Below are 27,320 nucleotides of genomic sequence, written 5' to 3'. Positions count from 1 at the left end.
TGCTTCTTACTTCCAAGAATACCTGTCCTTGTTTTAAAGATTCTTATTGTATCCACATCAAACTGGAGATTCAAAGTAGATGCACTATTTTGGCTGAAATCAATTAGTCAATTGATAATCTGATTCACTGATCCCCAGACTAAGCCAATTGTTGTTGACAGACTAGAGTTGTTTAGCATGATTTGAACACAACCTTTGTCCGTTTTTACAGGTGAGGCACAGGCTCTGTTAGGTACTACACATAGAATGCAGCATTCTTGCTAGCCTTCACCTTGACAAAGATAGGGCAGGAGTATTGAAAAAAAATATTTTTTAAGGTCATTATTCTTCCACAAACTCACTTCATGTTTAGGATAAGGAGCTCAAGGATCTATACCACAAATCTGGAGGACAGTCAGGGAAAGAGAAGAGAAACATACCAGGAGAAAATATCCCATCACCATCTTTACTTGACCATCCAACTATCTCTCTCATCTTCTTAAGTGTTATTTGCTCCATGAGGACAAATACTGGTGCAATTTCATATGTAAACCTGAAAAGGTGGTGAGAAAAAAAAAATGAACATAAAGAAGTCAAACCATTTGTCCAGGGAACACAGATGATTGGTTTAGTATTTGTACTTGGGTTCTAAAAAAAACATATTCAAAACCACTAAAACATTTATTGGAAATGCATTAAGTCACCAACCATAAAATATCAGAAACCAGCCTGGGTTACCTAGAGAGGTGGTGGAAGTGTCTGCTCTGTGCTTTCTCACCAACAAAATAGATTTTTATCTGAATGGAATGTCTTAGATGTGGTCCACCCAGAGAAATAGAAGGAGAAAAAATGACTTTCCTGGGTCTCCTTCACCTCTAAGATCTAAGATGATGCAAATGTTAATTGAAAAAAATGTATTCTAAGTTCTACATAAAATTGGTTTGCAACTGACTGAAACTGCCAGTTTCATACTCACAGAATCTAAAACTCAGAGCCAAAATCTGTCTTTTAAAAACAATGTAAACATCTGAAAGCTAACTGTGAATCTAATTGGAAATATTAGATTTACGTTTTAAAGATCGTTTTAAAGAACGTTTAATACGTTTTAAAGATCTCAAATATAATTATCTACATGGTTTTTCTACTGATAATCCTCAAGGACAGCTATGTTTCTATAATTCTCTGAAGTCAATATCTGTCAAGAATAATTATAAGTGATGATTTTCTAATTACCAATTATAAATAATAAGAAGATAGTCAACTGGCATCCACAGCTAACTGCAGGCACCAGATATCCTGATAGGCTAGCTTTGTCTTCTAACTGATTTAGAAGTAGCAAGCCATACTTCTCTCAAAGCAATTGAGAACGGAAGCACAGTCAAGTAGACCAGTCATTGAAACAAGATTGTGGTACCAAGGATAGGGCTTAAGAGAAATCAAAGAAGGTCCATCCATAGAAAATTAGTCCAGAAAACCAAAAGATATTTACTGACTCTGAGGATCTCTGTCTTTCTTCTTTTTGCTTGGTCTTCTTAAGCACTAGAGCCTGTGGGCTCAGCTCCGACCATGCTTGCTGAAGAGAGATTCCTAGATTGACTCAGCCAAGTGATATGGGGGGAGTTTAACATTGATTAGGGTGTTTGGGCTGAACGCCAATGCTGAGGACTAATGGGAATTCTTGCTGGCTTAATGATTTAGAAAAGCTATTTGCAAGGATGAGATAACAATTGTACAATAAGACACAGGTGAAGCTACTAAGTTTTAATCATGGGGTGGGGGGAGCAATTAAATTAACCACTTTTGGTAAAAGAGGACAAAGAGATCCTGGAGGATCTCCAGGATATATCTGTTGGTAGAAGAATTTTGTTTCCAAAAAGAATATGTCCATTTTCCTTGGGAGGACCCTTGAAATTTAGGAAGAAGACCCTTGGAAATCATGTGTTCAGTTACCATCACCTCTGGAGGTCACAATCATGCTTTGGTTCTGCTCTGAGCCCCATCACCGTAGCAACCAACACTCCCTCATGTCTGATGGCCTGATAAAGGAAGAAGAAGAGAAGGATTCCTGGTTTAGCCTGTGCTGCTAAGTGTACCGAGAGGCAAACTCATGATGTGCTTCCAACCATTCTTGAACAAATGTGGTATCAATAGTGCCACTGAGTTTTGGAAATGTTGGAATGGCAAAAATGTCTGCATGGTGGAGGGGTATTGGTGGCAGTGTATGTGCTGGAGTTTCATGATACCAAGTGAGAAGTTTCTCTGGGAAAAGGCAAGGAACAAATGGAATCACACATCATAATATCAGAACCTTATCAAGGATTAGATGAGAGCTGAGTTGGAGTCAAGTCAGTGTTAGATGGCCAGGCCAGGAACCACATGGGAAAGGGAGAAGGGATGGCACTGAAGGACAAAGGGTTGGTCCACTTCATGATTCAAATCAATTTAGGTCCCAGGTTTGTATGAACTAGTGATTCTTCTTAAGGACCAGGAACATGGCCATTACTCTCAGGACTATGAGGAAGAGTCTAGAGAGTTTGATCACCTAGAGACTATTCGATCTCATCTGTTTCAGTTTCCTTATCTGTACCAGGTGCCCAGTTCCTAAAATCGTCTTTCAGTTTCGTTCAATGAATACATATTCTATTCTCTGCCAGGTGGCATCTTATGTCCTGAGGAGACAAAGATGTTATCAGACACCATTCCCAACTTGAGGAGGAAGCTTACTAGGATGAACCCAGCATCTGTTTCTTGGCCTTGCTGCATCCTGTTTGACAGTCCCTGCTGGGGTCTGAAGGACCAGTTTTCCCACAGCTAACACCAAACTTATCCTGATTCATGACATTAGTCCTGACATCCTCTGCTGGAAGCTGATGCATTGGTCCATGGCTGCAGATCCTCAGCCAAGCCTGACAAATGGGCTAACGTAGCATTCCCTGTTTCTGACACTTCTCTGATCCTGCCTTCTCATCCTGGACCATGTTAACAACTAGGAGTCTGCCTAGACACAAAGCCTTATAGAAGGCCTAGAAGTTAACCCTGGAGCAGTTGTTATGGAATCCTCTGGGAATCCTAGCAAGCTATGGTCCCTCTCTCCAGGAAGAAAATGAGGATATGAACATCATTTTTGTATACAATTATAGGAGATTCTCCTCTTGTAACCTGGACTCCAAGTTAGGTGCTCCTTCCCTAAATGACAGATAAAAGTAAATAAAGCCAAGAGATGAAAGGTCAAATATGGATTCAAAAGACCTGGTTAGATGCTAAAGTCAGAGTACAAGATGACATTTCCGAACCGGAGAACAAGAAGCTGAGACTGCAAAAGGCTCTGGGGTGAAGAACAGGGGATAGGAGGTAAGGGTTCAAAACAGGACGGTGATGATCACAGTGACACTAGTTCAGAGCCGTTCTATGTTCTGAGTAGGGTAGTGAGTCAGCCCCTTTTTAGTGGTTCAACCCAACTTCCTAGTGGGATTTACTCCAAATCAAGGCAAATTGGTTGTTAAGAGGCTCTATTTCTCTTGTGGCAGAGTCCGCTGGTTGTTAACCAGTATTGATTTTCCCCTGCTTCATTCAGTTTTATTCAGGGTTGCAATTCACCTAGATCAAAGACTACACTTTCTAGCCTCCCTAGGTATGGCCATGGGACTAAGTTCTGGCTAAAGAGATGCTATGGCAACTGCTGCTTGGTGCTTCTGAAAAGGTTTCTTAGAAGGAAAGAGCATGTTCCCCTTTTGACTGCTTACCCTCCCTCTCTCCCCTCCTTTCTTTCCCCTTCCTTCCTTCCTTCTTTCCTTCCTTCCTTCCTTCCTTCCTTCCTTCCTTCCTTCCTTCCTTCCTCCCTCATCCCTAATTCTGGAACACATAAGTGATGGCTGGAACTCCAGCAGCCAGCGTGCACTGTGAGGTGACTCTGAGTATGAGAGTCACATGCTACAATATGGATTGGAAAGTCACAAGGACCCTGGATCCTTGGTGACTGTCAAACTGGGAACTTCTTTAATGAGAGAAATAAATAATTTTCTATGGTGACCCTCTCGCTTTACAGTCCTCTTAGAGTTCTCCTCCTCATAGTGGCTGGTGGCCCATCTTCACTTTAAAAGAGAACATGTCAAAGGGGAAGCTTAGTGAGCCCCTCTGGTGACCAGAGATGATGAGATACAGAAACCAAAAAGCTGGGAAGCATCTCAAATGGTGATAGTGACCTATGTCACTCTGCTAGTGTGTTCGCTGCAGGGGCACACACTGGGCACTAACCCCTGGAGCCTTCTCCAGTTTTCAGAGCCACTCTGTAGGATGGATATTATTATCTCCCATTTTCTGAAGACGTAAATGAGGCTCAGAGAAATTCAGTGATTGCTTTAAGATCTCAGTGTGTTTCAGAGGCAGAGTTCTCAGGCTTTTTTACCTCACAGCTGCTTTTCTATGACAAATGAGAACTGCTCACTGCAAGTTCTCTAACAACCTGCCTAGCAGTATAAAATGACTGATAACTCCCACTGAAAATGTCTCCTGTGTAATTTCTATGAAAATAAAGCCCTGGATACTTGAAACCATCACCTCATAACAAAGGGCTGTGATAGATCTTTGCCATTAAGATTATGAATTGTCATCAGGTGCTTGAGGCAAGGCTGTTGTGTGCGCTTGGGCACTGCTCAGCCTGCACAGTTGGGTGTGGGAGCCCTGTTTTGGAAGAAAAGAGCTGGACATGCCATGGACAACTACATATTTGTGAAGTCTCCTTTGGGTCTTCATTGGGTCCTTGCTTGGAAGAATATATCTCAAAGCTACATGCACAGGCAGGTGTAAAAGCATGACCATCGCGTTCTTTCTTTTCTTTCTATTATCTGTTAGCACCAGATATCTTATACTTTGCCACTTGAATTAGGAGACCAAAGAGTTCTTTTTGAAAGACTACACTGAGGAATACAGTTATTATTCTCTATTACCAGTTCCACCGAAATGCAATGATAGGGCAGGTCATCAAAAGGAGTATATCACTAATTAAGTCCTACTTTGCCAAAGAACAATCCTTTTGTCATTCTTTCCCACGGTCATTTTGAACACTGTCCCCGGTTGGAGAAGCAAGTGTTCCAAGGGAACACATTTCTACATAAGCCTCTGACAGTGCTGCCACATTTCATGATCTCGGGGAAACTGACTTAGAACAATTTCCAGATAATAGTTATTGCTTCTTCAGACAATGCCTTGTCTCTAGAACTGACAGAAATTATTTCACTGTTTTAAATAACCTTCTCTATTGATCTGTTGGAATCGGGTCATATTTTATAAATATCCACTATGTTCAGTACAGCTGCAATTACTATGTGCCATTTAGGTGGACTGGCCTTGACCTCAGATGGCTGGGACATATTTTAGTGTTTCATGGCTGAGCTGAGGTAAGGAAAGAGTAAGGGACTTGATTTTATGAACACACACAAAAAGGAGAATTTGTGAGATCTCTCTGATGGAAGAAAAGCCTCTTAGGAGAATATCTGGTCATGAACAGCTCAAAAGAGTGAGTTTCTTTTATTTACCTTGAGGTTGGGATATATATATATACATATATATATATATGGAAACTGCAGCTGAGAATCCTATGGAACACACAATTAGAGACGCTGGGTGAATCCAGTGCCTATGTCTATATGAATGCCTATGTTAATATTGATTAATATGGGCCTTAATGGATATATACCTCTTGCTCTATTTTTCTCATTATTTTCCAAAAAGTTTTTTTAAAAGCTGTACTACTTAATTTAAAATCATTCCCTAGCATGAGATGCTCCAATTAAGCATTAGTGTCTTCTTTCGAGTTATAATTAGCACATTATGATGTCTGGGTTTGCTGATATATTTTTATCTCACAAATCATACCACAGCAAAGATCGCAAAGGCAAGGTTTTTGTTAGAGGAGGCCATATAAGCAATTGTATCTTTGACCCCAATTCCTCTGGGCTCTTCATAGCTTCGATGTTCCAATACAGACACCCCGTGAAGCTAATCATGACTTGCAAACAGGGAGCGTGGAAATCATTTTTGTTTTCAATCAATTTAATCTTTTGTGCCTTTTAGCACTAAAGGCTTCGCTTGTCACATTTGCTTTTAAAAATTTGCCACTGTTGTTTTAAATTAACAAACAAAGCAGGAATCCTTAATTAATAGAGACTTTTCTGAACGTAGTTAGCTATTTTGAGTTAGAGCATTAAATAGCCTTGGAACATACATGTATCAATGTATAATTTTTAAAAAGATTTATGTGAGAGAAAGAGAAAGGATGCATGTGAGGGGAGGGGGAGAGGGAAAGACAGTCTTAAGCAGACTCTGCACTGAGCGTGGAGTGTAACTTGGGGCTCGACCTCATGACCCTGGCATCATGACCTGAACCAAAACCAAGAGTCGGATGCTCAACCAACCGGGTCACTCAGGCACCCTACCATATAATTTTATAGTGCCTTTTCAGGTTTTGTGGCTGGTAGTAGTTTGTTTAAGAAAAATAGAGTACCTTGATCCTTAATAACTTACATTCTATCTTGATGTCAAGTGGAATTTCTCATTTTAAACAACACCCCGCTTTCACCTAAATTCACTTTTCAAATCTACTTTACCATGAACTTTAAAAGTGGATGGTTATTTCCTAAGTATTTCTACAGCAACTAAAACCCATATCATTCTTACATAGTTATTTAAAAAATTATTGTTAGAAACTTGTGTTATTATTTTCCCCTAGAAACTTTAATAGAATGTGGTGCCATGGACTGGGTGTATAGATAGAGCTAAAACATTATCACGGTGTTGAGAAAAAAGACAGTACACTATAGTGACCCTCCATCAACTTGTAACCTGTCCTTGTCTCCAAAGAGGGCATGTGTATATAGAGTAAAATGTGGGGTGACTGCAAGACTACCCAAGGAGAACTTGCATCTCAGAACCTTAGAGTCAGTTTCATATAAATTTATAAGAAATTGGAAACAAACGAAGGCTTTGCTGACTCAAACAAGTATGGGGAAAAATGTCAAATTCAGAAAAACAAGGAGTTATTTTGAAAGGACTATATATCACTACCAGATCAATTTTGTTTTAGAATTTTTAGGTAAGCAATAGGTTGATCAGACTTGCCTGTGGCTTTCTGGCAGCTTTAACTGTAAAGGAAATATGCCCTAAATGATGAGGACCAGTGGGCTTAGATGGGAAAATGGACCAAGATCATATTTCAAAATGTGACCTCTTTAGATACATCATTAGGAGACACTGAGTTTTTTAATATGAAATTTCATACTTAATTCTGAAAGCTAGAATTATTCTTTCTCTTGACCATGCTCTCATTAAATTGCATTATTCATTAAAATTAGCTTGATTATCTACTATTAAATCAGAACTGTGATAAACCTAAAAGATTTTAAGAGAAAAGATGATTAGGACAACTGTAATAAGGTTATTATAGAACCATTGGAAGTAGACTTTTAAAGCAACAAGCCATAATCATACATCATGGTTGCTTGTATGAAAATAATACATGGAACTTACATATTGGTATTGGCAGTTGATGTCAGCCATTCGCCAGCTAAACCAATGATATCCAATCCAGTGGAGAGCTGGTTGAAAAATCGAGGATGACCTGGAGAGATAAGTAACAAGCAGGCATCAAAGCAAACCCAAATTTTTCAAGCTGTCTTCAAAGCAAAAGGCTGGCCATATTGATGGTGCCTCCATCCCAATAGTCTAACAGGACTGCCCAAGGATATTAGGGAAGGAAGGGCAGGTTGACTCACACTATACTAACCTTTAGCATTAATGATGTTCCTCAAACTTATGCTACTGAAGAATGCTCTTAAAGTTAAAAAAAAAATCTCATGTCATGAAACTAATAATCTTTCCAGTGTCTAGTGTCTAATCTATTAATTTTCAGATGAACTTCTCTGTCACAATAATTTTTTTAATTACAAATCAAGATGTGGTGGTCATAGTTTTATCTATAAATGTTTCAGTGTTTAACATCTCAAAGATTCAAGATCAAGTAAATCAACATTTATTGATGGAGGAGAGCTTGCAGCCCTCAGAGAGGGTTTGTGGCTCTGTGGACCAAACCAAGCTCAGGGAAAGTGCCAACTCCGATGCTGATGCTGATGGCATACCATCTCTGGATCCCTGTGTCACTTGAATATGATGTCAAGCATTGGTATGTTTTGTCCATATATAGTCAGGTGACCATTAAATCAAATTTATTGCTTAGATGACCTCGCATCTCTTCTGTGAAAGAGGCAAATACAGCCTCCTTCCACTCATGAAATTGTTGGTAAAATAATTGTTGTTACTATATAACTAAAACCCCTTGCAACACACAGTATGCTTTAACAGGCTTTGTTCTCAGCAAATTCAGGATTGTTGCCAAGTTTTGGCCAACTTGGCGTTCACAGGAAAACTCAATCCCACATCAGCAGGCTTGGCTAGGCTGTCATGAAGGTGTCAATGCAATAGATCATCTAAGGGTGTGTGACAGAGAACTGGTGTTAGAGAGATATGCTGACTGTTGTGTTTCCAGTAGAAATTGCTTTTGCCTCTGAAATAATTGTCAGAGAGCTAGTGTTTGAATGTTCCTGGTCTGAGCCCCCTCTCTGAAAATGTCTATTCTTCCTTGGGTGTGATGGAGACTCATTTAGAACATCCACACTATGACTTCTTATATCAGAATATTCCAATCACTGTATCTAAAGAGTCCTCAAAAAATAATACTGATCTTCAGAGGGGAAAATGAAAATGCATAAACAGTAAACTTAGTGTATTTATGGGACCAGATTCCAGACATTCATGTAGATTACTCTAAATACCTTAAACTAGCTCACTTTATTCTATTTTGCTCAGTGCCAACAGAATCTACGCAATCTCCTGCAACGTAACAAATTTTGTTGATATCCATTAAAAATATGCAATATCCATTTGAAAGCTTTTAAAAATAACCATTTCAAGACAAGACTGAATATATATATTTTTTCATAAATAAATGGAACCACACGTTGATAATATATCAAAACCACCCAATATGGTGGAGACAAAGGTGGACAAAGATAGGTAGACTGACAGAAATGCCCTCAAGTAAATGTGAGATAGTATCTCTTTGTCCAGTGAGTATATAAAAGAAACAAAGTTGTCTAAAACCTTACTTTTATCTTATGACTACAGCCTTATGCCTCCAAAATCTTATACCAGAATTTCTACCAAGTAACAAAATGACCTATTTTAAATTTCAGCTTCAACTCTCTATTTTCAATGAAATAACAGATGATAGAGGTAGTACTAAGCAGCACATGGCCTAAAGTCACGTAGGGAGAAAAAGAGTTGTTTTTCAATAAATAACCTGGAAGGAAAAAAAAAATGGAGGGGGAAATGTATTAAGAGACATACCAAGCAATTACAATGTTGGAGACTTGCTTGGATCTTGACTCAAATGAATTATAACATTCATGAAACCATTGGGAATTTGAACACTGACTATTTGATATTAAGGAAGTGTAAATTTCAGATTTTTTTGATTTAACAATATTGTGGTTATTTATTTTTTATTTTTTTTAAGATTTATTTTTTATTTTAGAGAGACAGAGCACTTGCACAAGCAGGGGAGGTGGGGCAGAGGCAGAGGGAGAGAGAATCTCAAGCAGATTCTCCATTGATCATGGAGCCTACCTCATGCTAGATCTCAAAACCCTGAGATCACGATTTGAGCTGAAATCAAGACTCGGAGACTTAACTGAGCTACCCAGGTGACCCGAGTACTTACTTATTTTTTAAAGAGTTCTTGAGGCAGTAACTGGGTGGCTCAGTTAGTTAAGCCTCTGACTCTTGATTTCAACTCAGATTGTGATCTCAGGGTTGTGAGATTGAGCCCATGGTGGGCTCCGTGCTCAGCCAGAGTCTGCTTGAGATTCTCTCTCTCTCTTCCTCTGTCACTGTCCCCCTCCTCTAAAAACAAAAAGTTCTTGAGAATGAAGAATATTTGTGGATGACATAATATGTCTGAGATCTCCTTCTATACAATTGAGACGAGGCGAGATGGGGAGGGGTCTAAGTGAAACAAAGTTGTTAGCTGTTGATAAAAGTTGATGCTGAGTGTCTGTTATATAGAGTTCATTATACTATTTACTTTTGTTTAAGTTTAAACTTTTCCATAATAAAAAGTTAAAAAATGAAAGACAAAAGATGTTGGTATATCTACTGTGACTGAGGGCTGACCAGTCTCTCTCTCAGGTCATGAAGAATCTATATATACTGATTCCTTTTTCAGAAATATTTAATTAATTTGTAAAAAGATTTCCAAATACCATCATCATCTCTTCAAAATTGCACCAAGTTCAGTATGTTTTCACTATTAAAACCTAATTCATTGGGCACCTAAGTGACCCAGTACTTGAGTGTCTCCTTTGGCTCAAGGCATGATCCCGGGGTCCTGGGGTCGAGTCTCACATCAGGCTCACCACAAGGAGCCTGCTTCTCCCTCTACCTATGTCTCTGCCTCTGTGTGTTTCTCATGATTAAATAAATAAAATCTTTAAAAAAACAAAAACAAAAACAAAAACAAAAAAACAGGGCAGCCTGGGAGGCTCAGCGGTTTAGTGCTGCCTTCAGCCCAGGGAGTGATCCTGGGGACCCGGGATCGAGTCCCACGTTGGTTTCCCTGCGTGGAGCCTGCTTCTCCCTCGGCCTGTGTCTCTGTCTCTCATAAATAAATAAATAAAATCTTTTAAAAACATTTTTTAAATAAAATAAAATTAAAAAAAAACCTTATCAGGATGACTGGGTGGCTTAGCGGTTGAGTATCTGCCTTTGGCTCAGGGCGTGATCCCAGGGTCCTAGGATCAAGTCCCACATCAGGCTTCCTGCATGGAGCCTGCTTCTCCCTCTGCATATGTCTCTGCCTCTCTTTCTGTGTCTCTCATGAATAAATAAATAAAATCTTTAAAAAAAAAACCCTAATCATTATTTTGGGTGAGTATTCATATCCAAAAAAAAAAAAAAAAACCCCACAACCTTCCAATGTTTGTAGCTACCTGTGGGATTTACCCTTTGCTCTGATCCACATCTAAATGATAGCTCAGCAACCAGGAGCTGTGTTTTCATAGGGCAGCAACAATATATTTTCCCAGGGTCAACACCCTGGGATGCAGCAGAAGGTTTCACATGGCCTGAGAGATTATGAATTCTGTAAATGTAAATATCTGCTCCCAGAAGCTGCTCTGAAGAACAGGGATGGATGGCTACAGGCTAACTATCCAAGTGGAGTCGTACTCTAGACCAGTAAGAGTCCACGCTCCTACGACAATGTGATGCTTCAGTTTTTTTTTTTTTAAGATTTTATTTATTTACTCATGAGAGACACAGAGAGAGAGGCAGGCAGACATAGGCAGAGAGAGAAGCAGGCTCCATGCAGGGAGCCCGATGTGGGACTTGACCCCAAGACCGTGGGATCACACCCTGAGCCGAAGGCAGACACTCAACCACTGAGCCACCCAGGCATCCTGATGCTTCAGTTTTGTAGGCAATATGAGCTGCTATTTATGGCAAACCCATGCAGTTTTCTTTGAGGGACAACACTATTCTGAGCTTGATTAAAGTACATGGTCTCATCTCTCTGAGAAAGTGTATACAGAGTGACCCGACAAAATAAAAAACACTGGACTAAAGCAAGTCCAGTTGACACATATAAGGAGAATTCGGACTCTTTTTTTTTTTTTTTTTTTTTTAAATCCAGCTATATAACACTACTTGATCTCCACCAGGAATAGGTTAGCCATCAGACCAAGGTGAGCTGCAAGTAAATTGATGAGCATGCTTCTCTTTAAAAATCAAACACAGACCTTATAATATAATTAAGTCTTGTCCATCCCGCAGTTATTCAAGGAAGCTACACTTATTTCAGTGGCATTGGCAGCCCTTAAAAGCTGTTTGGGATCCCTTATTTAAAAATGCCTCTTTGGCTGGCCTCATTATTTCATTATAACACTTCGTTTTTGACACCCAATAGTTCTTATTCAGCTCTATCACCACCAAGCTCCCTAATCTCGGTCTTAAATCTATCTTCAAGTGACTGGGAAGAGTGAGAGGGATAACAAAGGAGAGGGAGAGAGAAAGAAGAAAAAACAACACGGGGCCACCAGGGGCTCCCCTGTGGTGGCATTGGTGGCTCCCCAATGCCATGGATGTTCCTGGAGAACTGTGTGCCCAAGAGCTCAGGAAAGCCAGGCTGCTGTGGGGAAAGATAGCAGGGAGAAGAAGTCATTGCTTTACTCCTGGGCTTAGAAACAGCCAGAAGAGATCCAAGAAGTCCTTGAACTTGAAGCACCTGAGAAGTAATCACTTTGGCCAGGATCACTGATTAGAAAGGGTGCCTGTAACATGAAAAGGGCCCCCGGTTAGAGATAGGAGTTAGTGACTCAGAGTATCTAAACTCCAGACGTTGGAGTAGGATGCAAATGGTCTGTATGTATGTGACGTTTTTGCCCGCCAACAGAAGGTGTTGTGGTTGAGTCGTATCCCTCAAAAAGATATGATCAAGTCCTAACCCCTGATTTCTATGAGTTTGGAAAGAGGGTCTTTGCAGACCCTTAATCAAGTTAAGATGAGGCCATAATGGATTGGAATAGGCCTAATTCAAAGTTTGGTGTCCTTATAAGAAAACTTTGGACACATCCATAGGGAGAAGGGCATGAAGGTGAAGGCAGAGATGAGAGTGATGCATACCAACCAAGGAATGTCTTTGACCACTAGAAGCTGGAAGAGGCAAGTACAGAACCTCCCCAAGAGTCTTCAGAGACAGCATGGCCCTGCACACCTAAATCTCAAACTTCTGGCCTCCAGAACTGTGAGAGAATAAATTTCTGTTGTTTTGAGTGACCCCGTTTGTGGTAACTTGCTCAGGCAGCCCTAGAAAACTAACACAGAGACAGAGGGAAATGAGCCCAATTCTCCCCAGTTTTAGGGAGAGGCCAGTGCAGGATTTATCAGAATGAAATAGGCATGAAATGGAGGAGAGAAAAAAAGTAGGGGGCAGGTCATTCTTTGGATTCATACAGTCTAAAAGGAGTGTAAATAAACCCAAAGGATGAAAACTCTTTATACAGAATTTGACATAGCACCGTGTGTCTGTATCTTTAAATGTATCTTTATAACATAAATGTTTGTAACAATAAATAATGATGAGCTTTTGCCAGGGTTGGGCCTTCTACCCACTGCCACTGCCCCAGGTTGTCCTGTGGCCACTGAGCACAATGCCGCCTTCCCTCACCACAGTTTGTGCTTCACCTCCAACACAGGTTTGCTATCATCAGCTGGCAAGGGTGTGATGGGGGGCAAGGTTCCTGCCTCACGCCCTTACCTGTACGGACCCCATACTTCAGAGTGTCTCTGCAGTCAACCAAGATCTGCTCCAGGGACTCGGGGTGGTCAGACAGCTCCAAGTTGAAGCCCTCCATGCCTTCCAGCAGCTGGTGCGGGTGATGGAAGTCCAGTACCTTGGTGGAGCGATCAAATGTCTTGCGGACATAGTTGAGGAGTATGTCTACCACTTCCAGGAGGAACTGCACGGTTTGCTCCTCCCCATTCTTAGCTGGTAGCAGATCTGAGGGAGGAAAGTCCCCAAGAAGTTACCGCCTGGCTCATGTCTAGATTTCCTCAGCCCAGAAATCCCTAATATCAGTCAATATCTTTCAGACCTCATTTGTTCCAGGTTATGTATATACATTGAGAATCTGATGTACCGTCTCCCCAGAAAAATACACATATGCCTATACACAGTAGTTCTGCATATACTTTCTGACGTTTTACAGACTTTCTGATAGTTAGGCTACTCATAAATGGAGCATTTTGAGAAGCCGTGAGCAGCCTGTCATAGCTATTGTCCATGTGCAGGCTGACCAGGCACCTGTCATGAATGTGATGGAGGAGGCCTCTGTCTTGCTCCTTGGGACCATGAGTCTCTCTCTCCATCTGGTTCAGACACTGGCCTTTTGGTTGGCATTATGATATGCTTGATCTTGTGAGAGCTCTGTGGGTAGAGGCTGAGATCCCCTCTTCAGGGGACCCCTGAAGTGTGGTCCTCCATAGTGTCCTTAGAAAACAAGAGCTAGAAGATGGGGCTCAGAAAGGCGGGAGAGAGAACTCCCATATCCCTCCCTCATCCTTTGGGCTTGGACTTTGGGACAAAGCCTGGGGGTGATTTTGGGTTCCAGCCCTCTGGTAGGCAGAGTCAGGCTGGGTCAGCTAGGGAGGAAAACTGTAGGGGGCCCCAACTGAAGTTGTCAGCCAGAGCTCAAGAGCAGATTGACTGTGTAGATTCCTTGGATTTACCTCTGAGGTTTAGTGAAGTCTTATTGACTGTTTGGGTCTGGCCTCTATGGCCCGTGGAGAGTTGATGGAAGGGAGTAGTGGGGGGTTTACCTTCAAGCTGTTCAGGAGAGACAGTACCTCCTGAGACCAGAGTTGTGGGGACAGCAATAATAGTGAAAGTTCTCCAAAACGAAAATGAGTTTTAGAACAGTGCTTGATCACTAGGCCCAGCCACACAGTTTCCCACAAAGTGATTTTGTCATTGTTGATGACCTTGGAGGATAAATGCTATTACGGGACTCACCGGATTATCTTACGTGTAAAGATTCCCTCAGATTCTGAGAGTCTATGCAACCATATATGTCCCTGCAAGTGTCTTTAGAATTGACTGTTTTTATTGACTGCTTTCATCTAGCGTCCAAAACGAAGTCCTGGGCAGTAGGGAAGGAGGGGATATATTATATTTAAATCCTGGACACACAGTTTCATGACAGTTCAGAAAGTAATGATAGTTTTGATAAAAGAAGTAAAGTTTCAGGAAGAAATCAAGACACTCAAATGAGGAACCTACTGGATAGTACTGGCTGCCACCGGGAAGGGTAGGGAGGTGTGGGGAGGATAGGGAGCTGGGGAGGGGGCGTGGGGACGGGAGGGGTGGTGTGGGGACAGGAGTGGGGTGGCAAAGGTAGGCTGGCGGGGACTACCTCGAGCAAAGAGGTTGGAGAAATCAGTCTCTGTGCGCCGGAAACGGCCATCCCTGTCACTGTTTTCACAGGAAAGCAGGTTCTTGGAGGACTGCCTCTCCTTGAAGGCGCTCACAAGCCGGCTCTTCTCTTCCAGGCTGTTGGTCCTTTGCAAGAAGCCTGTGGCACAAGATGCTGGGTCAGAGGGGACGCACTGAATTCCTAGCCTCACAGGGTCAGCTGCCAGGCCAGGTCCACTCTCCCAGCAGGGCTCTTGCTTCTCCTGAGAAGCTGAGTCTCTGCATTTTATATATAAAGGCTTTGGCACTTCTGGCCTTCGGGCGGGGAAAGGGCAGTGCCAAGTGTCATCAGTGGCACAGACCCAGTCGTGCAAGAGAGGGAAACAGTAAGCAAAGCCCATTCTCCTCTCTGAACGTGACACTGAACTCAGAATTAAGTCAATTGGACAGCTTCCACTCCAGTAATCAGCCCCAGGATGAGGTTCTAAGGGGAAGGACACAATCGGAGAGGCTGCTGCTGGCACTGGGTATATGGGCTGTGCAACCAGAGGAGGGAGGGGGTGAGGACCGGCTGAGGGAGGGGGAGGCAGTGAGGACCAGCACTGAGGGCTAGGGAAGATGCTTTCCTCGGGCACCAGGTAATGCTCACAGGGTTGAATGTGTCATTTTTCTGACTCAGACCTGAAGAGCAGCTCTCTCCATACCACCTGCTGTCCTTGATAAAGGTATTGGGGAAAGAGCCAAGGAAGCCTAAAACCTTATGTGTGGCAACACTCACTTCTGTAAATACTTACTGAGCACCTATTGTGGAAAAGCACTTTGCCAAACATCGAGGACAGAGGCCAGATAAAGGCAAATGAGACAGATCTCCTACCCTCCAGGAACTTAGAGTTTGGCAGATGAGGTGGTGACCAATGTTGTAATAAAGCTAGAAAGCCATCCCAGAGCTCCACAGAGCTGAACCCCGAGCCCAGGGCGGGATACAAGGCACCTCACCTCTGCCCCTCAGAAGGAGTAGGAATCTCTCCTACCCGAGGTGAGCAGTGCCAACACCACCAGTGGCAAACAGAGAAGCAGGTTGAGGCAAAAGGGCTAGAGACACTGCCACCTGGGAGCATACTCCTTAGTATCCACACCCCTCCCCTCCGGGGCTCAGGGCCTGCTGGCCCGCTCCTTCCCTCAACCTCTCCTCCAGTTCTGCCTCAATCTTAGCCCAACAAGCCACACACTGAAAAGAAAAATTTTAAAGCTTCTTAGTGACCCCATAGCTGTCTTTGTAGATAACAGAATCCTTGGGGGGTCATGCACATCACAAGACAGGAGTGGAGGAAAGTCCTGGGAGGTCGGAGGAGAGGCAAGTTGACCTGGGGGAAATTCAGCTTTGCTTCCCCAGGACTGCAATTCAGTGGCAAAGGGTGGAGGAAGGAGGGATGCAGGGGGAAGGCTGCAGTGATTGGAATCCTCCCACACGCAGGCACAGGGTCTATTTTTGGAGGGAAGAATAGAAAGGTAGAGTCACCAGGCCTTTTATTGTTGCCAGCATCTTACAAACTTATCCCTAAAGCCCCGAGGACATCAGGACGGGGGTAAGACACTATACCAGAGCTCCACACTGGATGGAAAGGTAGGGGTTGTATCCCTTCCCTCACCTCTCCCTCTACTTTCTGAATTTCCCATACAAACACCAGGATTTGAAACCAGGAGCCAGAAGGATGTAGGAGGCCCTGCCTCCTGAATTCCAAGACTGCTCCCCTGCTCCTGGAACAGTGAGCTATAGAATTTGCCAGGCTGAACAGACCAAATCCATGTGGCCTAATGGAGATGAGGTCCTGCCAGCTGAACTCCTACTCTCTGGGTCTCTCACGTCTGGTTGCTAGGACTCATTCCTTTGGGAAAGCCTTAAGTCTCTACCTTGAAAGCCCTCAGGGATGCCTTTCCTCTGGGCAGCAGCAGGACCTATGACCTGGATTTAGGCTTTGGAAACCATCTCCAAATCTGATATGGGCATTCCCAGAGGTGTCCTGATAGGATTGAGGGATGGTAATTAAGACACAACTTTAATTCTGCATCTCATCCCTGGACCGCACTTCCTGGAGCACACTAGGAATCAGTATTTGCGATAAATCCTATATTTATCTCTCGAATAGCATACTTACATTGCACTATTGTGTGTAAAAGCATTAATTTTCTAATATAAACACCTAACGCATATTGTTATCAGAATAACAATTTCTTGGAAGGTATTTGTTTTCTAAAATATTGGCAGTCTCAAAAAAGGTTAAAATGACTGAGGCCTTTCATGGCTCTGAGAGGCTCTGGGAAGAAATGTATGCTTCCCCAAGGATGACCAGGTGGTGGATGACATTGAAGTCAGTGCTTTGACAACTTCCCTGGCTAGCAAGGGGTCCTGGAAGCAGGGGTCCCCGAGACTGAAGCAGACTGTATTCCCTCTTGCTCTGCATACCACCAGTGAGGACCTAGCTAAAGCAGGAAGTGACCACGGAGCTCAACATTCCCAAATGGCAAAAAGAAAAGCAGAAACAAAAAAAGCCAAAGCTACACTTGATTTTGGTCAGCTTGTAGCACCCCCTGCTAGCTTTAGGGGCAGAACAGGAGGCAGACCCTGTCATGACTCCTCTGGGCAGTGGGGAGTTCCTGAGGCCGGTTCTTCACTCCTGCCCCTAAACTCAAAGGCCTAGGAGACCCACTGAGTGGGGAGGAGTGTAGAGAACTAGGGAGCACTTGGCCTGAGCGAGTTGCTACCAAATGTGCCTGTGAGCTGTGCATTGTAGAAGGGCACACGGGAGGGGGGGGGGGAGTGGAGGCTGAAGCCCATTCCCCCTGGCTCTTGTTCAGAAGGAGCTTTCTCCCCTGATTTTTATGGGCTGAAAGTAGTTTGCCAAATGTCCACCCCCCAACTTCTTTTTATTTCAAGAGAAGCTAGAAATTCAGAATATTTGAAGTCTTTCTCTGTTTAAAAGTTGTATGGCAGCTGGCACAAAATTGAACACACACACACACACACACACACACACACACACACTGTATGGGCTAAATAAAACTGCTCTCAGGCTGTGTAGCTGGCAGCCAGTTTGGGACCTCTGCACCTCTAAGTGATGGAGGGCCAAGGACACACTGGGAAGTTAGCAGAACTCAGAGCTCCTGCGTCTCCTACTTAAGTCATGCCCCCATGCTTGTAGCTATTCCCATTGGTGGCAATCTAGAGCCTTCTCTGCAGCTTTATTTCTTCCCGGCTTCTGGGGAAGGGAGGTAGGAGAGGGGGTGGGAGTTGAATCTTGGCAGGGCACGGAAGATGTTTTGGGGGGTCACCCAGGGCAGTGGATTTGGAGGTGGGAAGAGGACAATTAATTCCTCTGCTGCCTTAATGTGAAAGATCAAACCAACCTGGATAGTGTGTCAACAAGGCACCCTCCAGGCTCATGAATGTCAGGGATGAAGGGAGTTGGGGTGTCTGGGAGCAGAGGTGAGGGCGGCGGCTCTGGATTCAGGTTCAAACCAAAGACTGCACTTCGGAAAGCCAGAGTTGGCCCAAAGTATGGAAAATAAATCCGCCGGGTATTTTGTTTCCTTTCAGAATGAAGCCTAATTGTGAGGCCTCCTAACATGTGGCCTCCAGAGCGTGCATTTTAGCAGAAGGCACTTTCCCCTCAACAGCTCACCAGCCCTTTGCTCCTGTCAAACGGGTGGCGACTTTCCTGAAATTACTGTTGGGGTGTCTGTGTGTGTATAGAAACAGGGAAGAAACTCTCTGAGGATGGTAGCCCCCAAACGTTCAAGAAGTTGACGCATCCTCCGGGATCCCCTTCGCGGACCCAACGAAGCTCAACTCTCCTGCCCCCTTACCCATTAGGGACACACCTGGGACGCGTCTGCGGAAGGGAAGGGGCAGTGGGGTCTCTCCTTCCCCTGACTCGGAGAGGGGCCGCCAGGGGACCGGCCTGCGGCGCGAGGGATGCGGGGGACGAAGGTCGCGGGCCGGGCGGGCGGGGGGGGGGGGGGGGGTAGGGTCCAGGACCTCGGGGAAGGCAGCCCTCGGCCCAGGTCTCCCTCACCCTGCACCCTGCGGGCGACCGCGGCGGGGGCCCGGGCGCTCGGTTCAGCTCGCCCGGCCGCAGGACAATGCCGGCTGCAGAAGCTGAGCGCGGTGGCCGCCGAAGGGACCCGGCGCGAGACGGGCCATTAAGCCGGGGCTGGCGGCGGGGGGAGCGGGCTGTTCAGAGAACAAAGCTCGGCGGCCGCAGCTGCCCCCGCCCGCCGACGCCGCCCCGACCCGGCCCGGTCCCCGGCCTGGTCCCCGCGTGCTGGGGCGAGGGCCAGAGCCGGGGCCGCCCCCGGCAGGGCTGGGCTTCCCCGGGAGCCTGCGGGGCCCAGGACTGGAGCAACGCTCCGCGCGGTGAATGCCGCCTCCCGGGTCAAGGGGACGGAGCCCCAGAAACGCAGGGAGGGCGCCCCGCGGCCAAGCGGGGAAGGGCGGATGGCTCCCAGCAGCCGCCAACACCCGCGGTCTGCTCCTGCCCCAGCTGCCGCCGGCCTCGGGCCCCGCACGCACCCGAGCGCGGAGAGCAGGCCCAGGGCACGCGCGGGCGCGCGGGGGCCGGGAGGGCGCGGGGGCCGGGGAGGGCGCGCGGGGACCCGGGGAGGGCCGGGAGGGCGCGCGGGGACCCGGGGAGGGCGCGGGGGCCGGGAGGGCGCGCGGGGACCCGGGGAGGGCGCGGGGGCCGGGGAGGGCGCGCGGGGACCCGGGGAGGGCCGGGAGGGCGCGCGGGGACCCGGGGAGGGCGTGCCCCGCGGCCGCCCCGCCGCTATCTCCCGCGCGCAGCCGCTGACGGATGGCTCTTTAATAAGCCCCTCGTTAATCTTCCCCCGCCCCTCCACCCCCTGCCCGGGGACGTCCGTATTTTCTGGTCCGATAAGACTAGAGATTTTAGACGGTGAAATGTAGCAAGGAAAGCAGGTCCTCATTGTTCAGCCGGAGCCACTCAGCTGTGTCCCTTCGAACAAATCTCCTTTTTTCCTTTAAAAAAATGACATCCCTTGGGCGTTTTCATTTCAGACCCTCATGTCTCCGGAGAACGGTTCATTCTCCTCTCCAGCTCCCAGATCTATTTTTCTTCCTCACTGGCAAATCGTGCCCGACACCCCCTTTCTGCTCCTGCGGCCCCACGCCTCCGCCCGCCCCTCTTCCTTCCCTCTCTCTCAAGGGCAAGCTCGGCGGACGCCCCGGCCTGCGCCGCCCGCACCTCCCCCAGGCAGGCCACCGAGGGCTTCGGGCAAAGCCTGAACAACGACATCGGAATCCGTTGGGACGCCTCGGGGGCAAATTCTCCAGCTGGGGAGGCCACTTTCAACGTACGCCGGCGGGGGGCAAGGGGGAAGGCGACGTGCCAGCCTCCGCCTCAGGTGCAAACCGTGCCTAAGGCCTGCTCTCCAGGAAAACCAGACCCGCTCACCTTTGGTACCAGACCGTCCCCCACGCAGGTGGAGCGCTCGCTTAGGATCCCCCGGCCCACGCGGGGCGGGAAGAGCGGGGCTGCCGCGCGGGGGCGCTGTGCTCGCGCTCTCGCACCTGGACCGGGGAGGCTCCGCGGCCTCTGCGTGGTACCCCGACTCCAGCAGAAAAGGTGCCCCCCCACCCCGGCCGGGTCAAGGGGAGGCAGAGGAGGGTTAAGACGTGTACAAGGACGTCTCGCCAGGCGGCGGGGCTGTAGGGAATGTAGAAAACCAAACCCAAGAGCCGGGATCTCCTTCCGCGCACCCCACTCTCCTGGGCCCCCAAAGCCCTGGAGCGCTGCGCCGCCCTGCTGGGCCCCAGCGGGCCTTTCCACTCACCGCAGATCTTGAGACCCAGTTTTCTCGTGCATCCATGGGCCACGCCGCACCAGGTGTCATACGCTAAAAAGCAAAAGAGGTACAATCAGTGAGCTGCGGAGCCTGGTGGGAGGGGGGGGAGGGCAAAGGTATTCTGGGGAGGAGGAGGCAGGTGTTTCGCCAGAGCTCCTCAATAAAAACTCCTTCCTGGAGGCACCTGGGTGGCTCAGGGGTTGAGCCTCTGCCTTTGGCTCAGGTCATGATCCCAGGGTCCTGGGATCGAGTCCCGCATCAGGCTTCTCACGAGGAGCCTGCTTCTCCCTCTAGTCTCTGTGTCGCTCATGAATAAGTAAATAAAATCTTAAAAAAACAAAAAAAAAAAAAAACAAAAAAAACCTCTCCTTCCTGAAAGGAGCAAGAAGCTAGATCCGTTGCCCAATGGGCAGACAGACTCGTGCCCTTCGAGTGCCCGTGACACTCCCTTCCTGCTCCCGCTTTCAGGTGTAGAAAGGTGTCGCGGGAAGCCGGAGCACCCCCGCGGCCCGCCAGCCTTGCAAGCAGCCCGCGCGGAGCGGCGGAGCCGGGGAGGCGACATCCGAGTGGGGCAGGGCCCACCCCACGTGCAAAAGACCGGGCCAGAGCCCTCGAGTTACCCCGCACCCACCCGCCAGGCCCTGTCGCGCGGTCTCCGCCCTGCAGACTCGAAGGGCGACCACGGCAGCCCGGAAAGGGAACACAGAGGCATCTGGGACCAATACGTCTCATAATTTCTTGGCGGGTCTCCAGCCGAGTGGCAGCTTAAAATAAACTGGCATGAAATGGGGTCGCGGAAGAGTTCAGGAATTAATTGGGTGAAAAATAGTATTTGACTAGATGATCCGGCTCGCATGGCTGCTCTTCAGGCGGACCCAGAGTCGGGGAAACAATGGTAGCCTCGCGTCCTCATCCCGGACCCCCTTCCCCGGCGCCCCCATTAACCCTTCCCTCGGAGGTCTGGGGTCTGGAGCAGGCGCAGGCAATCGGGCGCCCTTGCTCCGGGCCCCCGTGGCAGACCCGGGCGCTGTGTTGTGCTTTCCCGGCCGCCACGCCAGGCTGATCTCAAAGTCCTCAGGGCCTCTCCTGCCCCCGGTTCCGCCTCCGGGAGGAGCGCGGGCGCCTGCGGAGCCGAGCGCGGGCGGGCCGGGCCCCGCGAGCAATTCCCTTCGCATCTTCCCAAGCGAGGCGCTTCCAATCCCTCCCACCCCCCTCCGCGCCCCGTCCGAGCTTTCCGCCGCGCGCGAGTGTTGGCGGCGATAAGGGGAGTGACATCCATTAAACCCGAGGCACAACGGAGCCCCAGCGGGGAGACGACACGGACCGACGTCAGGGAGACAGCTTGTCACAGATGGAGTTCCTGCCACCGACAGGAGATGGGTGCGAAAGCAAATCCCTTATACTAACACCTGGCGGGTAGAGAGCTATTTCCACTCAATAAAGTGCTTTCGCTTTAAACGCCATCCTAGAGCCACCCTCTGAACCGAGAAGGGTGTTAACCTGCGCCTCGTTGTACAAATAGAAACCTTGAGGCTCAGGGAGGTTCAGCGAATCTTCCAAGGTTACGCAGCTGGGGACCCAAGGCACCGCCTTCCAGAGTTGGGGGTTACGGGAATAACCCGACGGAGAGATGGGGAGAAGTGAGGGATCCCCTTTGGGGTAGCCAAGGTCCAGAAGGCCGAGGGGCGAAGGGCAGGGAGAAGGGGTCGCGGGAGCAAGGGGATGAGCAAGGCGGTGCGGACGGAGCAGGGCCGCGTCCCGGAGCCCCGGGCGGGCAGGGTGCGTCTGCAAGGGCGGGCGAGCGGGTGGAGAGCCCTGCGGGCGCCTGCAGCCTCGATGCCCAGGCCGCAGCTGGGCTGCCGGGGGGCGGCCGAGGGCGTCCTCAGGGCGGGTGCCGCGCGCTCTTCCCAGGCAGGGCCCTCGACCATCGTCCCTGGGCCTCGGGGGCGCGCCAGGCCATGTGCTCGGCCCCGAGGTTGGCAGATGCGCTCCACTGCGGGCTGCCAACGGCAGGTAAGGTTAACCCAGGTGGGGTGGGCTGGGGGAGGGAAGGGGGCAGGACTCTGGGGTGGGGGAACACAGTGGCCGCCTGGCCCTGTCCGGCAGCAAAAAAAAGGGGGCAGAAAATGTGGAGAGGACTGGAGAGGAAATCCATCAAGGCCAGAGCAACAGACAAAGGCTCCAGGCCTCGCGTCCTCCCGGCCTGATCGGGCGCTCGGCCGCCCGTGCCCGGCTCACGTGCCACCGGGGCTGGCGGCTCTCCCGAGCCCCTCTTTGTTGTGTGGGTAATCGCAGCTCGCCTGGGGGGCAGGGAGCCCGAGCGGGGAGGGCAACCGCGTCGCACCCTCAGGACTTCAGGCAAGGCCTGCGCCCCGGGAGCCGGCGGTAGCGCCGAGGGTTTGGACAGGGGGCTTGCCGGATAACGTTCCCGTTTCCGTTGATGGGAACAATTGCCATTTTTTTTTTCAAGCTTATGGAAAGTGCCATAAAATCATAGCGAGGAGGCTTCCTAACCACACTGCCATTCCTAAGCCCTTCTTATGTGGAAATTCTGGGGCTGTCACCACTGGAGCTGATAGACTGGGGGAGGGGGCGCTCATTTCAATCCAAATTGGAAAAAAAGAATAACAATTCCCTCATCGCCAGTCTTCTACAGAAAGGTAGGAAATAAATCTGAATTAAAGACAGACTCCGGAAACGGGCTGAGGAACACACTGAGCCAGAGATGGGGAAGCATAAAGCCCTCTTCCCCCCCTTTTATTTGGTTCCCCCTTTTCTTCTCTTCTGCTGACCTGTCAATTGCTGACAGATCTCCTGCCCTGGAGAAAAGAGAAGGGTGCTCTCTCCTCGCCCTGGCAAAGCTTCTGGCCCTTCCAGGTTCCCCACTTCTCTCCACTCAGGTTGCTGCCCACTCCCGTTTCTCTTTTTCTTTTTTTTCCCCCTTTTTCCTTTCTTTCTTTCTTTTTTTTTGTGTGTCTGAGATGTAATTAATTGTCTAAAATGTCGAGGCTCAGCCTCAAACCATTTTATGCACCTTTCACGCCCCTGGCTTCTCCCTCACTCGTCAATAGCTCGACGCAAATTTGGAGCAATTAGGGACCTCGAGTTTTCTAAAAGCTGCAATTAACGTCGAAATTTCCGCTGATTATAGACTTGGAGCACAGCGCAGGGGGAGAGGAGGAGGAGGAGGAGGGGGTCGGGTCTCGGCTCACCGAGAGCTGGAGACAGAAAACTCTCCATTCCCGCCGAGACCACAGTCCCCCCACACCGCCCTCTGCCCTGACCCCCGTGGTCCCACAAAGCAGGGAAACCACACACAGCAAAACAGCGCTCGCCGCCCGTCCCTCCCCCGAAGCGAAGCCCCCAGCGGTCGCGGCTGCTGGGACCTTGCGCGGTTCCCATCTCGCGCGCCCCAGAATCGCCCGGCGTTCCCGGCAGCCAAACGACCTCTGGCCGCGACCCAGGTCAGGGCCCCACTGCTTTCCAGCCTCCATCGTCCGCGCGCTCCCCCTTCCCTTGCCGCCGGCGCAGCCTCCTCACGTCCCAGCGCCCCCATCTTCCCCGCAGCCCATCTGCTAGGAAACTGGGGCAGAACCTACTTGTGGGGCGCAGGTTGGCAGTATTGGGGTCCGCTCCCGCATTCGAGGAGGTTGCGGACGAAGAAGGGGTCGAAGACGCCATCAGCTCGGTCGTCCCGGGGCCTCTGCTGTCCGGGGTCCTCGGCCAGTCGGGCGCAGGGACGCGCTGCAAAGAGAAGCGAGAGCAGTGCGGGGAGGGCTTCCGGGGTCCGGCGCGGGAGGCGGCTGGGCGGCCGGGGGGCGCGGGCGCTCCCCCAGAAGTCTGGGCTCGGGACGGGGAGGCGGGAGCAAGGGCACCTAACGGGCCGAGTCGGGGTGCGCCGAGGGGAGGAGGGGACGTGCGCGCCGGCTCTGGGACTCCGGCGCGGGCAACGTCGCCCCGGGCTGCTCTCCAGTGTGGCGGCGGAGCGGGGTGACCTGGGGCGCAGCGCGGAGACGAGGGGAGCCCAAGGCCGGCCCGGGCCGCGGGGGCGCGGGGGGATAGGGCCAGGAGGGCCGGGGAGGCTCGGCGCGCGATTTCCCGGCCGAGCCACGACAAGCCCCATTGGGCTCCGGCAGCGGGAGGGCGGGCAGGCGGGGGGAGCGCGCGCGGGGCGGGCCCGTCTGGTTCGGTGTCTGGTTCCCGTTGTTGTGTCTGGCTAATTCCCTGGAAAGAAGGAGGCTAACTGCTCCGAGGACGGGGGACTTTGGCGAGACAAGGTGAGAGGAGAAGAGGGTCTGTATCTTTGCGTGCTCTCTCGGACGTGCTCGGGGAAGAGGTACAGTCACCCTGCGCTCCAGACAGCCGGGAAGCAGCGGGTCGGAGCCGCGTCTCCCCCTCGTCCCACCCCGCTTTGCGCCATCTGGAAGCCTAAGGACGAGGCTCGGTCCGGCTTTCCGTGCGCCCTCTCCACCCAACTCTCTGAGGTCCCCGGATTTTTCGCTGTACGAAGCCCAAGAGGTGGAGCGAGGCGAGCAAGGGGAACGTGCCCGGGGAGACGACCTCGCCCTCTGCGCGCGGGAGGCGGCCGACTGGGACCCGTGCGCGACGGCCCGGACTGCGCTCGGCGCTGGCGCGGCGCTGCCCGAGGCCCCGGGACGGAGCACGGGCCAGGCTGGGGAGACCCGAGACCCCGCAGAGGAGCAGCCGCTCGCCCCGCCTGCACGCGCACCCTGGCGTCCCCCGCCGGGCCCGGGCGCGCACTCCAACGGCCACGCAGGTTGCAACCGGGGACCGCAGCTTCGGGGGGAAGTAACAGGTTACCGCTCGCAGTCGCGCCTCTGGATGCTGCTGCCCAGGAGCCCTTTGGGGAGCCGGGAAGCGATGAGGAAAATCCTCTCTCCACTTGGGCGCGGGCGTCAGCCCCTGAGCATCCCCCGGCGTGAATGTCGCTGGTGGGGACGGGATGAGCGCGAGGGCGGGGGGCGCCGCGCCGCGCCGCGCCCCGAGGGGGAGCCGCGAGCCCGGCCGGCGGGACGCGTTCTGCCGCGGAGGGTCGGTGGCGGTCGCGGGGCGTGGGGGGTTGGCCAGGAGCCCGGGTGAAGAGGACGCGCTGGACCGCTGAAGCCGGGCGCCGGGGAGTCGGGGCGGCCGCGCGCTTACCCACCTGGGCCGGGCGACCGCCGCCGGGCGCTCCCGCCGCTCCTCTGCGCAGCGCCCCGCGATCCGCTCCCCGGGCCCCGCTGCCCCGGCGTCGCCTCCAGCTGCCGCCCCGCTCCCGCCAGCACCGTCCCGCACGCGAGCGCCGGGAGCAGAAGAGCTGTCGGGAGAGGCAGCTGGTAGGCTTCGGGGGAGGCGGGGGCGGAGTGGGGAGGCGGGGACGGCTCGGCGGGGGGATCACGCGGCCGCCGCTCGCGGGGGCAGCTCGTCGGCGGGCGGCGGGGCCCCTCTGCAGGGGCCTGCTGGCCTCGGGAGCTCGGAAGGCCGATTATAAATCCCGATCACGGTTTGGGGCCCGGAAAGAACAGGCCTGGGAGTAATCCAGAACGTACCCGGCTGGCTCTGTTTTCTCAAAGAGGGTGTCTGTCGGGTGAGACCAGGGGAAAGAGTTGTGCTTCCTCTCCCTGCCTCCCTCCCCACCTTCCCCTGCCCCTCCCGTATCTTCGAGAAGACTAGAGCAGCGGCTTTGCCTCGATTTCTTTCCTCGAGGTTCCCCTGGATCTGCGACCCCACGACTCTGATGAGTGAAAGCGAGCTCTGGCGTTGGGTCCTCGCTGGCTCTCTCTACTGAGCCAGGACGGCCGTCAGAGCAAGGGGGGCAGAGATGGGGGGGGGACACTCAGACCCCGCAGGAGACCTCCTCTCCCTTCATTTCAGTTTCTTCCTCCAGCTGGGAGCCTCCCCCAAAGTACTTTCCCCGGGTCCCGCTACCCGGTGCCACCCGCAGAGCAGAGGTCCCGGCTCCCGCCCTCTGTGCACGCACTCCCTGCCGGCCTGCCGGCTCTGGCCTCCGTGGTAATGGGGGAAGAAGTCATCCTGATGGATCACAGCTGAAGGTTAATGACACGCACGAGCGCTGCTGCACACAAACAGGGAAACCCGAGCGCAGAGGTGGCCCCAGAGGGCGCGGGTGGGGGCGGGGGTACGGGTGGGGGGGGGGTGGGAGGCAGACCGTCCCTCCCTGCCCTGCCCACTCTCCCCCACCCCCTACAATTTTGCGCTTTTAAAGGATTCTCCCTTTTGCATTATTTAAGCATATTTAATGAATTGCCACTTTCGGAAAAGCCCCTCACAATAAGAAGGCGTCCACGGAGATTTCCACCAGGGGGCGCCAGGCGCCCAGAGACCGCGAGGCCCTGCGCGAGCGGGTCTCTGCTCCCCGCGGGATCGAACACCTGGAAGGGCTCTCCGAGCTGTTACTCTCCTGCGTGTTCAAGCCTTCCCTCAGCCACCCCCCGTCGCTCCT

The 27,320-nt window shown here is 50.4% G+C and overlaps 1 protein-coding gene across 4 annotated transcripts in view; it reads right to left on the bottom strand.

Annotated features, from left to right (window-relative positions):
- Window positions 1-26,462, bottom strand: part of GAD1 (glutamate decarboxylase 1) — a 43,462-nt gene extending 17,000 nt beyond the window's left edge. Inside the window, exons 1-8 of one of the 4 annotated variants that reach the window (XM_072751861.1) lie at window positions 26,407-26,462; window positions 26,022-26,174; window positions 24,457-24,601; window positions 20,846-20,908; window positions 14,997-15,155; window positions 13,343-13,585; window positions 7,504-7,594; window positions 420-532 (exon numbers count right to left, since the gene is read on the bottom strand). In XM_072751861.1, the coding sequence (XP_072607962.1) occupies window positions 420-532; window positions 7,504-7,594; window positions 13,343-13,585; window positions 14,997-15,155; window positions 20,846-20,908; window positions 24,457-24,538 (751 nt within the window). In that variant the 5' untranslated portion in view covers window positions 24,539-24,601; window positions 26,022-26,174; window positions 26,407-26,462. The other 3 variants (XM_025994069.2, XM_025994070.2, XM_072751862.1) reach the window with 3 other exon arrangements.
- Window positions 26,463-27,320: the final 858 nt, after the last annotated feature.

This window comes from Vulpes vulpes, chromosome 3, assembly GCF_048418805.1.
Source record: "Vulpes vulpes isolate BD-2025 chromosome 3, VulVul3, whole genome shotgun sequence".
Classification (NCBI taxonomy): Eukaryota; Metazoa; Chordata; class Mammalia; order Carnivora; family Canidae; genus Vulpes; species Vulpes vulpes.
This window is presented reverse-complemented; position numbering and strand designations above follow the sequence as displayed.